This window comes from Planococcus citri, chromosome 4 (genome assembly GCF_950023065.1).
Source record: "Planococcus citri chromosome 4, ihPlaCitr1.1, whole genome shotgun sequence".
NCBI lineage: Eukaryota > Metazoa > Arthropoda > Insecta > Hemiptera > Pseudococcidae > Planococcus > Planococcus citri.
This window is the reverse complement of record NC_088680.1, coordinates 21,567,479-21,584,027: the sequence shown is the minus strand read 5'-3', so window position 1 is coordinate 21,584,027 and position 16,549 is coordinate 21,567,479. Positions and strand designations below refer to the sequence as shown.

Below are 16,549 nucleotides of genomic sequence, written 5' to 3'. Positions count from 1 at the left end.
TAACGTTCCACCTACGGCTGATTTTAATTAGAAAAAAACCTGATTTTCAATCGTGTCCCTCTCCATACGTTTTTTTACGAGTATCATCAAGTTATATTATACCTATAGGTGCCTATACCTCTTATTTAACATGGATGAACTGCGCAGATACGTATCAATAAACTGTAGTGCATTCCGAGAATTACGCAAATCTTTCTTCATGTACGTACAGTTATCTCAATAAATATTTCAATGTGACATCTATTTCATCTAAAATTATGAAAATGCATGTACGTAACTTTGTATAATCACAGAATTTGAAATAATTTTTGAAACATTACTCTAGTGCGTGAATTTGTTTCAATTTAGTGTGAAAGTGAATGAGAAACTGCCATTTAACGTATAGGATTCCTCTCATTGTAAGTACCTACTTATATTAAGTGTCTATCCACTTAGGTATTAGATTAGATAATATGTAATGTAGGTATGCATCTGTCCAAGTGTCCACATACTATACAAGGTGTCTCTACAATTTGTCTCATGTGAATTATCGCATTCAGGAATCAAAAGTTATGGAACCCGGAGGAGTTTCGGTGACATGGAAAAATCTCACGGTCAAGGTTGATATCAGGACACAGCATTTATTTCGGAAGACCACTCGCACAGTCAAAGAATTAATTCATAATGGTAAATACTGGTATCATTTATATCACGTGGATAACTCGTACTAAGGTATACCTAACTGAATGTTGTCTGCTCTCTTTGAAATTGAAATCCGTAACAAACAAATTATGGCACTGTAGTGGAAGGAAACTAAATAAATACTTTAGCGATCCTACAGGCATAAATTCTATCTAATCTATTTTTCAAACAGTCAGCTGTTTCACTTTATATACCATTAGCGATCCTATAGGACATCTAATGAAACTATTCATCATAACAATCAGCTGATTTATCAAAATAAACAAACTGTCATATATTTTATCTACTTAGCGATCCTATGGGAAGTCTACTGTAACTAATTTCAATATCATTAGTCAGCTGTTTTATTTCACCCTTAAGGAGCATACTCAGTCAGCTGATAGGTCTTATTTAACCATACATTTTTATAATGTACTTAATCAGCTGATACAAATCTTAATCAGCTGATACAAATATTAATCAGCTGATACAAATATTAATCAGCTGATACAAGTCTCAAACAGCTGAGATAGATTCCTCATCAGCTGAGAAGCTAGTGCACCCACCTTTTTCAGAGTATATAAACTCAGCCAATTCGCTAGTAAAATCAGTTCTCTTCGGGCTATCGAAGCTTCTTCATTAGCCTAAAGAGCTAGGGAGGTCTACCTTAACATAGGTGTAGAATTTCGCTTATGTGTAGACCGCACTTCATTGATTCTCATAGTGGCTGCTTCGGTACCATTTGAGATCTTTGGTTAGCCTTATAGGGATCTCATTGATTCTCATTGCGGATACCTAGTATCTAATTGAGATCTTTGGTTTGGCCTTTAGGGATCTCATTGATCCTCAGTGTGGATACTTAGTACCATCTGAGATCTTTGGTTTGTCGAATAGGGATCTCATTGATCCTCCCAGTGGATACCTAGTACCATTGGAGATCTTTGGTTTTGTCTGAACGTGCTAAGGTAAAGTTAACTTAACCTAACCTTACCTTCATCCGCGACTAAGTATAAGACGCGAAAGTTCGGTTAAGTATAATCCGTGAATAAACTTCGTGTTTCGTGTTTCAAAATATAAATAAAAACTTTAAAAACATTTCGTGTGTTCGTTTTCTTCCACTACAGGCACCATGTGCAACTTTGAAAACTGAGAGAGCCTCATTCAAAGTACATACGAGTATAAAAATCCGTTTCATTTTCCTTCAATTTTGAGTTACCTACCTATCCAAATTACACTGTAGCCTATTTATTTACATATTATGTTACTCGTCTCTTGAGCTATTTTGCTCAAAATACCCCCATGAAGAAAAAAGTTGTTAAATTGTACCTATTCATCTGATTTTATAAAGGAGATATCCCAGCCGGTAGAGAGATTTTCGAACCGGACAAATCCTACATCACTAGCCAAAATTTCAGACCGTCTCAAGGTGCCCTTTTTCGTTTTTTTACGAATTTTTGACAAATCAAATTTGAATTAAGATGCAAAAAAACAAAATTTTACCAAATAGACTTTGAAAACACAAATTTGGCGTGTGTATACTATTTTCGACCTCTCAAATCAATGAAAATGGGTACAAACTACACATTTTGAGCGCCTGAACGGTCTTATGGAGTCTCTAGCAGATTTATGAAAGCTAAAATTTCCACAAAATTTTGCCCAATCAAGTTGGAAATCTGAAATTTATGTCTTGATAGCTTGAGTTTAACATAGGTAATGAGTCGATAGGAGAATATATGGTTCAAGTTTTTTTGGGTACTTCAGAAACTTTTTGAAAACTTCAGTACCCCTTTTCTCCCCCCCCCCCCCCAAAAAAAAGGGGTTCAAAATCTATCGAAATGAATTTTAGTAGCTATAAACGCATTGAGTGTATGTTACCAACCCACTGCCACTTGAATATTATATAGAAATTTTTCAAAATCTGTTTCCACTGATTTAAAAAGTTAATGTGCACCGTTTTTTGGTACTTTTTGAAAATTCTGGATTTTTAAAATAGGTATAGCTAGAGGCTTCAGAATGACTTGAAATCACTTTCAATCGACTCATGATGTCAAAATTAAGTTGTACGCTAAAGTTCAGCCTTCAAACTTCGTCCGATAAAAAAGGAAAATTTCAACAATTTTCAAAAATCTGCTGAAAGCTCCTGAGCTGCTGAAAACCCGTTTGAAACTGTTTCCAATCAATTTAGTGGTCGAAAATAAAGTACATGCCATGCTTTTTTGGTCAATTCGGTAGGTACCTATTTTTTTATTATTTTTTTACATTTCTGGCCCTAATTTAATTTTTAAAAATTCATCAGTAATCTAAAAAATGCACTTTAGCACCTGAAATGTTGGCTGGTGATTTACTTTTTCAAGTTCTTCAATTTTCTTTTGAGTGGTTCAAACATTTTTCTACTGATGGAACAAAGAAGGTGGTTTTAAAGGTCTGGAAAGGTTGGATTTTGAGGCACGTAATTAACCATGGAACTAAAAATGTTGACATTTTTTATTTTGAGGTTAAAGTGATATTTAGAAGGGGAAAAAACCTGGTTTTCGAAAATTTTGTGATCTACATCTTAGCATCCTCTCCTCAAATTTGGGGCCCTAAAAATCAATTCTGCCTAACTCAACATTTTTAAGAACCAGTACCCATAAGGTACTCCTTAAGATATTTCAATTTTTAGGTACACACAATAAGATGAATCACGAAAAAAATGCCGGGAATTTTGACCAAATTTCGTTGAGACCTTCATTTCAAGTTGGAAGTCATTCAGAAAAAATGTTAGGAAGTTTTGGAGATACCCTTTGATTATTTATGGGTCTTAAAAGATGGCTTATTTTTGAAAAAATTCTAGGTTTTTCGGTTATTTTTGAGTAAATTTGTGAGTACTTTGAACGTGTTTTCTTCTCTAATATTTCTCAATAATTGAGCTAAATCATCGAGAGACTTATCATTTCTGAAACATGTAGAAATATTTTAGGACGCAGTATTTCCAATTTCTGAAATAAGCAATAAGAGAATAGTAACCAGAAAATTTGCATCAATCCATATTCTAAAATATTCCCTCGCAGTTTTAAAAATTATATCGTTCGGTATTTTAGCAGAATCAAATTAATGCGAAATTTAAGATGAAAATATTTTTTAAAAACTCAAATTATGAAAAAAATTCCGAAATAGTGGGTTTGTTCAAAATAGGTATCTAACTGTATAATCATCTCTGGTCCAAATGAAAAAGAAAAAAGCGTTGTTTAAATCATTTTTGGCAATTTTTAGAATTTAAACAAAATTACCTACTTACTATTTTCTGAAATTTTGTTTACAGTGAATGGATATGTGCAACCAAAAAATTTAGTGGCTGTTATGGGAGCAAGGTAGAGGAACAGATCTATTGTACTAACCAATACCTAAGTACAAATTACTTTTTTCAATGAAATTGAAAGTGTGTAAGTAATTAATTACCCTTCTGACGTATCTTTTTAGTGGATCAGGAAAGAGTACCTTGATGTCAGTGTTGGCAAATAGACAACCGGGTAAGAAACACGAATAATTTATACCCGATATGTAATCTGTCGGAGTTGAACTAAAATACTTATAGGTAGCCAATCTGCACAGGTGATTTTAAAGTGAATGGAGACATACGACTAAACGGCCAAAAAATACCACCAGCAGTAATGAAGACAGTATCAGGATTTGTTTACCAAAATGATTTATTCACCCCCATATTAACTGTCTCAGAGCACTTACATTTGGCGGTAAATATCTCAGCAATAATCCATGTGTTTAAACGCAATAGAAACAATTGTTCTTGTAATTACCAGATCCTCTTTTTATTCAGGCACGATTGAAATTAGATAGAAAAATCACTTCGAAAAAACGCGCAGTATTGGTGGATGAAATATTAATGGATGTTGGTCTATCACAATGTGCAAATCGTTTTATCGGCAATTCAAACGACGAAGATGTGCAAGTAAATGTTGACCGAGATATCTACCTACTTCAATTTAGATACCTACACCAGTAAAATTTCACAATAAGATGAAAAAATTCTAGCTGAACTTGTCAGGAGGTGAACGAAAACGATTATCTGTAGCCACAGAACTATTAATCAATCCAGCATTGCTGTTTTGTGACGAGCCAACCACCGGTGAGTGAATCAGGCAAACTCAAAATAACCACTCATTTCAAATTTGAACAAATTCTACTCAAATTTTTTGTTTCAGGTTTAGATTCGTATACAGCTTTAAAACTGATGACCACGATGAAAAATATAACTAAACAAAAAAGTAAAACGATTATTTGCTCAATTCATCAACCCAGTGAGAAAATATTCGAATTGTTTGATCAAATTATATTGATATACGATGGAAAAATCGCTTTCTCTGGAGCTATCGAGGAAGCTTTAGAATTTTTCCAAAGGTTAATATTGATTACAATAATTATTCATTTAAGAAAATGGAAGAATGATTCAAACTCCTTCAGGAGATTTGAAAAAGGAATCAATCTAGGTTCCTGTTAGGTACTCTTCAAAATTTAAGACTTGGATATGGGTAATTTGTTTCAGTATTGGTTATTTCTACGACAGTCAACAAAATCCAGCTGATTATTTGGTCAAAAGTCTATCAGTGGTGCCAGGACAGGAAGCGAAGTCGAAGAATAAAGCCACCGAGATATGTTCAAAATTTCAAATTAGTCAGTACGCGAAATATGCTTACGAACAAATTGAATATGAAAGTGAAAAAGTAGGTACCTACATCATTTTTATCGCATTTCTTTCCAAAATAATTGTGATCATTCGATCGTTGAAAATAAATTAAAATCATATTCAATTTAATTTTTAGGAGAAGCTCGAAGGGCTGGAAAAAATGTAAGTGATTTATTTTTATTCTTTTTTGCACCTACGTACCTATATCTGTAGCTACTGATGTATTAATTGGTACCTACTTATACTTAATACCTCCTGTGTACCTATTTATTTTTTGCAGCGATCACATTTTTTGGCTTCATAAGCTCATTTTAATAACTTATCGTGAAGTACTTTGTGTCATAAGAGGTCCTGGCACACAAATTACAAATATCCTGAAGAGAGTAGTAAGTAAAAAAAAATTTCTGAACGTAGGTTCCTATCTTACGAAAAATCTCTTGGTTCTTCATTCTTCGATTTTGCACATCTCATTTTTTCATCAACCTGTAAAGTGACTCCTAAAAAAATCACATCTGCCCAAATAAAAAATTGAGGACCCTGGAAAAGTTTAAATGTCAAAATTGAACTTTCAAAGTGATTGTAATTTAAATGTGACTAAAAATAAGATTTTCTGAGAAATAATAACTCCCCATTCGAGTTTTTCTTCATTTTCTTTAATTTTTGGACTATTCTGTAAAATTTAAAAGCCACGAAGAACCCTCAACTTTTCACTTGGGCAACTGAATGCATTTTTATTCATTTCTATATTTTTGTTGACCAAAAAGTCCTTTTGTGAGCAAGTAGGTACTGAAACATTGAATACTTATGATTTTGCAGGCAATCGCAGTATTTTTGGGATTTTGTTTGAAAAGACATACAGTTCTAAATCAAGAAACTGTCCAGTCACTCACAGGAATACTATTTATAATTGAGAATCTAACGTGCTACCCTCCTCTTTTACTAGCAGCTAATCATTTCCCAAGAAAAATGCCTATGTTTATGCGGGAATATTCAAATAATATGAATACACCACTTATTTTCTACTTATCAAACATCGTTCCAATGGTAAGTAAGTGATACTAAAGCACCATACATTACATTATACCTATTATAGATACCTACCTAAGTACCTATTTACAAAAGTAACCACGATCAGTTATCATGCTGAAATTTATCTACATCACTATTAGTCTGGCATATGACAATAGGAGTAATTGCACCCCCCCCCACCGATCCATCCGGGATAATTTTTTTCTTAGAAGGGACGTCCTAAGGAACATTTTAAAGCAAACTCATCCAAAAAAAAAGTTGACCTTACTTACAAAATGGCGGCCATTTTGTAAGGCCAACTTTTTTTTGGGCAAGTTTGCTTTAAAATGTTCCTTAGGACGGGACGTCCCCTTTAAGAAAAAAGTTGTCCTGGATTGATCGGCGGGGGGGGGGGGGTGCAATTACTCCTATTGTCATATGCCGGACTATGTATAATAAGAACAATCACATCTCAGAATCCATTAGGTACATATACTTTTAGATGCCAAAGTTAATTAGATGAATGATTTTTCAGATTCCACAATTTTTATTGGATCCAATTTTATTTACGGCTATACCATTTGCGTTATTGGATCTAAGCAACAGTTGGTTCGGTTTCCTTATCTCCATATTAGTCAGTATTTTAGTGTTCAATACATCAATGGTGTGTGGTAAGTTGATGTTAAGTTATCAATAAATCTAATGCATCCACTTAAAATCAATAAAGGTACCTACATTAATTTATCATTTATCATCTTCTCCTATTCTTCGACAGGAATTCTGGTATCATTGACAACAAACAACTTCGTCATTGTAAACGCCATCACAACAACCATCCAAACATTTTTCTATCCATGTTCTGGAATAATGATGAATATAAGAACAATTCCTGTGATATTTTTATGGATACGGTACGTGTCTTGGCTGACTTACGCATTTGAATCTCTAATGATCTTGTATTTCAAAGACGTAGATCATATCATATGTTCGAAGTCGGAAAATGCACCGTGTTTGAAAAATGGTCAGGAAGTTTTGCATTCGTTGAGTTTTGATGGAGCGAATTTGCAACGAAATTTGATTATAATGTTTAGTATTTACCTATGTTTTCATTTCCTCAGTTATATTGCGTTGAGAACCAGATTGTATTTCAAAATGAATGGTTAAGTTAAGTGTTTGTTATTTTCTCATTAAAGATTACCTATTTGAACAAAGTGAATCCGAAATTATTATTTCATATTTGCTGCTCGACACAGAACAGAACCTTGAACTGTATTTTTTGTCAAAAAATGTCTCATTTATGGAGATTGTAAGTTTATCAGTTCTTTTTGATTTGGTGGTGTTAAATTTTTTTACCTCACATTAAAGAAACAAACAAACAAAAAAATTACGTTGAATAAAATTTGAAATTAATTAACATTTTTTTAGCCTCCTTAATTTGAAAATGTAAAACTTATAAAAAGAACAAAGCATAAATTTCAAATTAAGAACTAGGTATCAAACCCCAAAAGGGATAAAGTAAGAATTTAAAAAAAAAAAACAAAACATTTTATCGCCAATTTTAATTTAAATCAATCAATCAATGAGCATTTGAAATTTAGTTATAAGCACTCATGACTCATGCATAGCCTAACTGCATACTATCTATGTACTTAGTTGCCAATAGGCCAGGAATAAGCCACACAAATAAACTGTCTTATTCATCGAACATTCCATTCTGAGAAACATGCATATTTTTCTACATCAATGTAGGTACTTCTAGTTTCCACACATAGGTAATTAAATGACGTAGATTTTATTCATAAATTAAACAAGACTGTGGCTTCTCACAACCAGTTTGGTTTAATCTAACACGTTTGTAACGAGCCGTGAATTTGGAATTTTTTTTAAATCGAGGAACAGTTTCGCAGAAAGAATGAAATTTGAATACAATTGTGTAAGCTATACTTATAGAAATAGATACTGATTTTCGGATTATTTAAAACAAAAATTATTTTCTGTTTTAATATATTTTTATTTGGATATAAAAGTGTGATATCTACGTATGTACTTAATACATAAGAAAAAAATTGATGCTAAACCACATTTTTCAAGATGATTGTGATTGCACGAATACGGAACCGGCTGCATACGAGATGACCTGCAAGGCTGCACGTGAATGTAAATTTTTCAGATTTCAATATTTATAGGTAAGTACAATGTACATGCATAAAAATTACCTACGACTGGAAAAAATTCAAGCAACGCGTTCATAATTTTTCTTCTTTTGAAATTACAAAAACTCTTTGTTATAGTTGTAAAAAACAAATAAAAATGAAGATGTTATTGGTAGGGATCTCTTCTGTTTATCATTTTAGAGGTGAAGAAAAATTCCACATCAATAAGTGATAGATGAACTAAAAGTTACTTATAGAAATGGAAACCAAAGGCGTCTCGATCACATGGCAAAACCTTACGGTCAAAGTTGACATCAAAACACAGCATATATTTCGAAATGCCACCCATACTGTCAAAGAATTGATTCATAATGGTAATGACTTTCATATGCATAATATGTATTTTTATTCAACCACCCCCCCCACCCCACCCCACTTAACACAAGAAATATCCCAACTAACAGCTTTTTTATCTTGTCAAAATGAAAAAAAAAATTAAAAATTACAAAACATAACTTTTAAATGCTGATTTTTTTTAAGGTTGTTATCTTAGAATTATTGATAGTGATCAGCGATGATTGGTGTAATTAGTCATTACTGTTTCGATGGTATCTCTCATAAATATCACCTTAAGGGGGAGATTTATTCAACTCCTGACTAGCTCAGATGGGAGTTCTCTTGAGTGACCACTAAAGATTCTAAGTCATCAAGTACAGAAATGATCAACATTTAAATACCATTTATGTACAAAAGATTTATTCGGTCAAGACATTCACTACATCTACGTTATTTATAACATATTGTAATATGTTATTTATTTATTAAACGCGTTCAATCAAGACAGATAGGATAATGCTTAGCATTTCTCCTGGCAGATCATGGCAATTATACATGGAATTGATACCCCGTACGGAAAAATACTATGGTTGACTAAAGTCAACTATAGTTACCATGCAAATTTTTGTAGTCAACTATAGTAAGATGTAGTGAACTATAGTAACTACAAAAATTTTCATAGTGAACTATAGTTACTACGATAAATTTTTGTGGTCAACATAGTGAGTTGTAGTCAACTATAGTACCTATGAAAATTTTCATAGTCAGCTATAGTAACTACAAAAATTTTCATAGTCAACAATACTAACTATGAAAATTTTCGCAGTCAATTATAGTAACTACCTATAAAACAAGAATTTCGCGAAAATTTTATAAAAATTACGGTGAAAATAATTTTTTTTTTAATTCAAAGAGAAACACGTTTTTTATTTGAAGACTTGAGTATTTATGACACAATTTGTGAGAAAAAAATCGACACATTTTGTATCCAAATTCAGATCGTTTTTTTTGTAGGTTTTTGAAGGACTTTGCTCCATGAACCTGCAGGTGTAAAAAAATTTAAAGATGAAAATTAAAATTATAAAATATTAAAACATTTTCATCATGTATTTTGGCAATAAAAAAATTAATTTTTTTTCCAATTATCACACTGTACCAAAATTTTAGCTGAGTTTTTTTTTTTTTAAGTGCCTAATATTCATAGTAAGTACATATCCAAATAAATCACTTATTCATTTTATCTAAAACTATTCATCATAAATAATTTTTATCAATTTTCAAAAACACCTATATATTGTAACATCATTAAAAAAAAAAATAAATAAAAAAAAAAAAGTTGAAAAATTTATAAGTCCAGACCTAATAATATAGAATGTAAATATGTATAAGTACGCAAATAAACCCTATTTCCTTATCTAGCGGTGTGTGGGTTAGGTAGGTGGCAAAGACGAATGTAGAATGTATGTTATGTGACGCGTGGGTCGGGGGATCGAGCCTGGCGTGGGCCATAATTTTTTGAAATTTTTTTTTCGTTTTTTGGAAATTTTATTAGCTTACAATGCCTGAAAATACACAATTTATCAATGGACATTCCATTATCAGTGTTTTAACGCAATTTTTTACCTAAAATTTTGGTACTACACTAAACTATACTATACTATGATTTACTATAGTAACTATAGTCGTGAAAATACAATAGTTACTATACTATGATTTTTCCTATAGTCAACCATGGTTTTTTTCCGTACGGGACCTTACTAGCTGAGTAATCTACTAAAGCTATGTATGCGAAATAGGTTCATAATGACGTGAGTGAGGAATCCATGCTCCATCCCTCACGTCTATTGACATCATCTATTAATTACGATAAAGTTATAATTAATATAGTGGAGACACCACCATGTAAGTTTACACTTACCGAACACTGCTCACTGTCACACCACCTCTTTTCCTTAGCCTACCCCAATAATAGTGGCTGTCGGTGGCTGCTTTACGAAGAGACACACATATCACACGCTTCATTTAAGATGCCTAGGAATATCTTGATATGACCGCAAAGGTTATAATCGTCGGATCATTACCTCAGAGGATTAATTAATAACTACCAACGATTACGATAAAATCAAAATATTATCTTAAACACACGCGAGGTGGGTTAACCTGAAATAATGTAACTTAGGCATAGGCCTGTTATTACATACAAATTACTCCTTGACCACATACTTAGACGAGGATCTTGCCACGGCTGATCGCAAAAACCAAGTGATGATACCTTTCAATCGACAGAAGCTCGTGCCTCCTTGACTATTGAAAGGTATTGTTCACACCCTATGTTCTAATATTTTCCCACGTTACTGGAACCCTCTTTACTAAATAGCAATAAATCACATCGCGTAAAGGGTTACCCTAAGATCTATCACCTAGCAGGTGGAGGCAGATTGCACCATAACAAGGTCTTGAAAACTTTTTTAAAAAATCAAATGTGATCCAATTTCTGTGAAAAAAAAATAAAATTTGATAAAAGTGAAATAGAAAGGTAGTGTTTGGTTACAAAAGTCAGTTTTTTGATCTCTCAAGTCGATTAGTGACGGTTTCAAATCCATTTCTGAGTCTCAAACGAATTTTTTAATTTTCTTATGTTGAAAGTTGAATAAAGATACGCACTGAATTTAATTTTGACCCCTCTTAAGACATTTTCTTCAAGTATGGGAAATTTAAAAATCAATACTAGACTCCAAAAGGTCTTAAAAGTCAAAGCCACCACTTAACAATTTGAAAGATCAAAAATAAGGCATAAACCATTAATCAAATTTTTATTTTTTTTCATGGAACCATTTGAATATTTAAAAATTCATCAAAAACAAAAATTGAAAAATAAAATCAACGAATGCTTAAAATTTGATTCAATGTTTTATTTTTATTTGATAATGATTTTCAAAAATTCTTTCACCTTTTCTGATATTTTGGGAACTTCTGAATTGTGGAAAATTTCCTTCAAGTTTCATTTTGGATCTTTAAGTGATGAAAACCTGACTCCAAAATGCGTCAAATAAACTTGGAAGGATTTTTTTTTTAAATGTTAAAATTTTCGACTGATTTCGGAAGTGTCAAAATGAACTTGAATCTACATATATCAACTTGGGACTTTTTTTTAGTGGAAATTTCAATTGAAGGGGGAGGACAATTTTAAAAATGAAAACTTTTTGTCCCAAGTATGTATTTTACATTAATCTTACCTAGGTAAATATTAGGCACCATTTTTTTCAACAAACTATAATCTTACTTACGTAACATTCTTTCAAATGCTTATCTAATTTTATTCATTTCCAGTGAATGGACATGTCAGACCGAACAATTTGGTAGCGATTATGGGCGCAAGGTAAGATTGGAGAATAATATGAATTCGAATAATATTTTCAATTTTGATCTTTATTCTGTATAAGGTAAGCGAGTGAACCATTTGAAGAGTCAGGTTTTGAATTCAACATAGGGTCGAATTTTTGAGAAGTGCAAGTATCAACATTTTTATCATTACCAAAAATTCAACACTCTTGATTAATTTTTTGATTTTTGTGAGAATTTTTTAAAATTTATTGATATTTTTGTTCACGGCAAATGAGACATTGGCCTTTGATCAGAATTGGCTGGTTGTTGCATGATTTCACTTCCACAAAGATTCAGAGGCATAATATACTTGAAGCCACAAAAATGACATTAACGATGTCGTGTGTCATGTGGATGACGGGGAGGGGGTGGTGGAGGTACCTACTCTATACTTGTAAGCTTCAATTAATTTCAACGAACTCACACCGCTCACCGCATCATTAAGTATTATGTTCAACTTTCGAAGTACCTAGGTATTTATCAATTTTCGACTCGATTCTCAAAACATTCACGCTTGAATTGAAAATAATTTTGATTGTGATGCCCAATTAAGTAATTAGGTAAGCATGAATATAAATTATATTTTTATAATTAATACTTGGAACCAATCTAATTCAAAGCCAGAGTGTCACGTTGTGCAAAAAAAATTCTCGAAATTTATAAGGTTAAATCATTAAAAACAATTTATAGGTATTTAATGGCAATAAAATATCTACACGTAGTTATCAGCTATTGCATATTTATTTTTTGATAACAAAAATTCATGGAATTGAAAACAAACACAAATTATGTATTTATGCCTTTTTACAGCGGATCGGGTAAAACTACATTGATGTCAGTGCTGGCAAATAGACGATTAGGTAGGCAAATTAATTCCATTGGTAGGTACATACCTATTGTATAGTAAGATGAATTTAATTCAGCTTAAAGAGTAGGTAATTTTATGCAGGGGATTTCAAAGTTGCTGGAGATGTTCGAATAAATGGTCAAAAAATACCCTCTGACTTGATGAAGAAAATTTCAGGATTCGTTTATCAAGATGATTTATTTGTTCCTACATTAACTGCTTCGGAGCATTTACATTTGGTGGTAAGCATTTTTAGTAAAATGCCCAGAACTGGTACCCACCTAATCTATTTTTTTTTTTCAGGCCCGAATAAAATTAGACAAGAAAATTACCACCAAACATCGTAAAGCATTGATAAACGAAATATTAAAAGATGTTGGTCTGACAGAATGTGCGAATCGTTTTATTGGCACTTCGACTGACGATGATGGACAGGTAGGGATTCCTAGATAAGTACTTTCTATAATTCGAATAAACCTCACCAACACTCAACAGGAATAAAAATTTTAGCTGAACTTATCAGGAGGTGAACGAAAACGATTATCTGTAGCCACCGAATTATTAATCAATCCAGCTTTGCTGTTTTGTGATGAACCAACCACAGGTGAGAACAAAATAAATGAGGCTTTACCTGTCTCATCAACTAATAGGTACCTATATCAAATGAACATTAAAAAATACTGCGAAATTTTCTTACAGGTTTAGATTCATATTCAGCTTTAAAAGTGATGACTGTGATTAGGAATATGATTAATCAAGGTGGTAAAACGATTATTTGCTCAATTCATCAACCCAGTGCAAAAATACTCGATTTGTTTCATCAAATAATATTGTTACACGATGGAAAAATCGCGTTCTGTGGATCTATCGAGAATGCTCTAGAATTTTTTCAAAGGTTAGTCAATGATTTTATTCAAGTGATAACGTGAAAATACTTTCCTACTTGATAAAGATACCCACATTCTCAAATCAAAGTGAAAAACGAAATTTGAGCCTAATTTAGTATCGATAATATTAATAATTGTGATTGATTTCAGCATCGGTTATTTCTACAATAAAAAACAAAATCCAGCTGACTATTTTCTTAAAAGTCTCTCAGTAGTTCCCGAACGTGAGCTGGAGTTCAGTCGTAAAGCTGCTGAGATTTGTTTGAAATTTCAAGAAAGTCAATATTCCAAGATGATTTGCGAACAAACTGAGGAGGAGAGCGGTAGAATAGTAAGCAATTTTAATTTGATACAATTATTATTGGGATCAAAAAGTTGATTGAAAAATGTATTCAATTTAATTCAACTGCAGGAGAAGCTCAGTGGACTGGAAAAAATGTAAGCACCTATTTATACTTATTACTCTACCTATCTGTCAAGATATACATTCATCTAAAATAAAATTACAAATACATTTATCTACTATTTTGTGCAAATATTCTTTCAATTACAGCGAATATATCTCCTGGTTCCAAAAGTTTCAGCTTATAACTTATCGTGAAGTTCTGAGTGCCAAGAGAAATCCCTCGAAACTATGTATAAATATCATCAGGAGAATAGTACGTAAAACATCTACCACTTAATATGAAATTTTTTCTATACGAAAATAAATTACAACTTCAAAGTACCTAGGTACCTAACTAATGAAAAATTAAACGTGATTTCACAGGCGTTTGCTTTATTTGTGGGCTTTTGTGTGAAAAAAAGCACGATCACGAATCAAGAAAGTATTCATTCCATGAAAGGATTACTGTTTGTGATTGAGAATCAAAACTTCTTTCCTTATTTTTATACTGCCATCAATCATTTTCCAAAGAAAATGCCTTTGTTTTTGCGAGAGTATTCTAATGATATGAATACACCGCTGATTTTTTATTTATCAAGCATTATTTCGCTGGTAAGTAAGTTTCATCGAAATAGGTACTTTTTCAAAGCTACCTATATAATTTAATTTCAATTTCAAAAATTATTCGAAAAATTCAAATTTTTTCATTTTTTCTTTTTTTTTATAATTATTACTTTAAACCATTATTGTAAGTTGTTTGATTTTTGATGGGAAGTAATTTAAATCTCGAGAGGGGGAGGGGTAAAGGAACTGCCTGTTTTTCTCTGCATTACTTGACAATTAACCTTTAAATTTACTCAGATTCCAGGGTTACTGTTGGATTCGATTTTATTCACAGTTATAGCGTATGTGATGTTAGACTTACGTAAGAATTGGTTCGCTTTTTTTGTAACCATAATGGCGAATATTTTGAATTCTAATCTATCAGTTTCATTTGGTGAGTTGAATTAATCAAAACAGCCAAATACCATCTACAAATACCTACATACAATGTAGCTTGGGACTTGATGATAATGATATCGTAATTGATAATTATGTATGTATTCTTCAGGAATTATGGCATCATTGGCAACAAACAACTTTCATATCTCTGACACCCTGGCACTACTTCTTGGCACATGTTTTTATCCATTTACAGGAATGGTGATGAACATTAGATCAATTCCTGCGATATTTTTATGGATACGGTATTTTTCATGGCTGACATACGCGTTTGAATGTGTGCTGATCGTGTACTTTGAAGGGGTCGAACATATTGAGTGTTCGAAGACAGAAGTAGGTGCGCAATGCTTGAAAAATGGCCAAGAAGTTCTGCACTCGATGGGTTTCGATAGTGCGAATTTGCGAGGAAATATAATTACGATGAGTTGCATGTATTTGATTTTCCAGTTGCTTAGTTTTATTGCATTAAAAATCAGATTGTATTTCAAAGTAAATAATTGAATGGAATTATTTTCTCATTAAAGACCAATAAGAGTACCAAAGTATCAAAGAAAATGCCAAGTTCACTTTTTTTTTTTGTTTTAGAAAAGAAAATGCATTTGTCATGTTTAAAAGTTGAATAAAAATTTGATTTAATTTTTGAACAGAAAATGAAAACTTCATTTCGTTTTAGAAGATTGTGTGCAAACTCTGTTTCTTGAGAGAAATGTAACCTCCATTTTTAATGGGAAAAAATGAAATCTTTATTTTTGAACAGAAAAAAGTATGTAGGTAGAATTAACAATCTTAATTTTTAAAGAAAAACTGAAAACTTTATGCTTGAAGGGAAAATGGTAACTTCATGGCACAAAAGCTATTACACTTTGTATTTTTTAAAAGACTCTTCTAAAAAACGTATTCCATAAAAACTTCTCAGAAAGAGAAAAAACCTCTCTCAAAGAATTGTTTGTTGCAAAACAAAATTTGTTTTTAAAAATAATATTTTTTATTTTCAATGGGACCTTTTTATTTGTGTAAACTTATTTTTTTGAGAAAACATCTTTTTGAAAAAACTTTAATCAAAGCTTCTTCAATGAGCTTTGTTTGTAAATGAAATTGTAAATGTTTAGAGATAAGGAACAAACATCTCCACAGGGGAAAACGTGTGGAAGAATTATCTTTTGAAAACAACTGATTTTCAATGTTACTTTTAATGAAAAAAAAAAA

General features: G+C 31.9%; 2 protein-coding genes across 5 annotated transcripts; both read left to right on the top strand.

Annotated features, from left to right (window-relative positions):
• The first annotated feature begins 113 nt into the window (after nt 1-113).
• LOC135843244 (protein scarlet-like) lies at nt 114-7,565 on the top strand. 2 transcript variants are annotated; one of them, XM_065361059.1, is made up of 14 exons: nt 114-398; nt 540-666; nt 3,962-4,010; nt 4,120-4,169; nt 4,252-4,391; nt 4,475-4,606; nt 4,690-4,783; nt 4,860-5,055; nt 5,201-5,378; nt 5,478-5,503; nt 5,622-5,727; nt 6,158-6,385; nt 6,885-7,020; nt 7,125-7,565. In XM_065361059.1, the coding sequence occupies exons 1-14, from the start codon at nt 360-362 to the stop codon at nt 7,511-7,513; spliced, it is 1,890 nt and encodes a 629-aa protein (XP_065217131.1). In that variant the 5' UTR covers nt 114-359; the 3' UTR covers nt 7,514-7,565. The 2 variants fall into 2 exon arrangements, with proteins under 2 accessions (XP_065217131.1, XP_065217132.1); XM_065361060.1 differs by having other exon boundaries at nt 6,158-6,389; nt 7,125-7,446.
• Nucleotides 7,566-7,915: 350 nt separating this feature from the next.
• Nucleotides 7,916-15,850, top strand: LOC135843249 (protein scarlet-like). Of its 3 annotated transcripts, none has more exons than XM_065361067.1 (15): nt 7,916-8,282; nt 8,441-8,535; nt 8,704-8,876; nt 12,169-12,217; nt 13,033-13,082; nt 13,172-13,311; nt 13,373-13,504; nt 13,580-13,673; nt 13,769-13,964; nt 14,107-14,287; nt 14,369-14,394; nt 14,510-14,615; nt 14,726-14,953; nt 15,203-15,338; nt 15,453-15,850. In XM_065361067.1, the coding sequence occupies exons 3-15, from the start codon at nt 8,762-8,764 to the stop codon at nt 15,842-15,844; spliced, it is 1,845 nt and encodes a 614-aa protein (XP_065217139.1). In that variant the 5' UTR covers nt 7,916-8,282; nt 8,441-8,535; nt 8,704-8,761; the 3' UTR covers nt 15,845-15,850. The 3 variants fall into 3 exon arrangements, with proteins under 3 accessions (XP_065217139.1, XP_065217141.1, XP_065217140.1); XM_065361069.1 differs by having other exon boundaries at nt 8,679-8,876; XM_065361068.1 differs by lacking the exon at nt 7,916-8,282 and having other exon boundaries at nt 8,291-8,535.
• Nucleotides 15,851-16,549: the final 699 nt, after the last annotated feature.

Bases quoted from the DNA above. Each gene is read 5' to 3' on its own strand.
- LOC135843244 (XM_065361059.1), top strand. From the start codon at position 360: ATGAGAAACTGCCATTTAACGTATAGGATTCCTCTCATT. The intron at 399-539 runs GTAAGTACCTAC...TATCGCATTCAG, and splicing joins CGTATAGGATTCCTCTCATT to GAATCAAAAGTTATGGAACC. The intron at 5,379-5,477 runs GTAGGTACCTAC...TTTAATTTTTAG, and splicing joins TTGAATATGAAAGTGAAAAA to GAGAAGCTCGAAGGGCTGGA.
- LOC135843249 (XM_065361067.1), top strand. From the start codon at position 8,762: ATGGAAACCAAAGGCGTCTCGATCACATGGCAAAACCTTACGGTCAAA. The intron at 13,965-14,106 runs GTTAGTCAATGA...GATTGATTTCAG, and splicing joins GCTCTAGAATTTTTTCAAAG to CATCGGTTATTTCTACAATA. The intron at 14,288-14,368 runs GTAAGCAATTTT...ATTCAACTGCAG, and splicing joins AGGAGGAGAGCGGTAGAATA to GAGAAGCTCAGTGGACTGGA.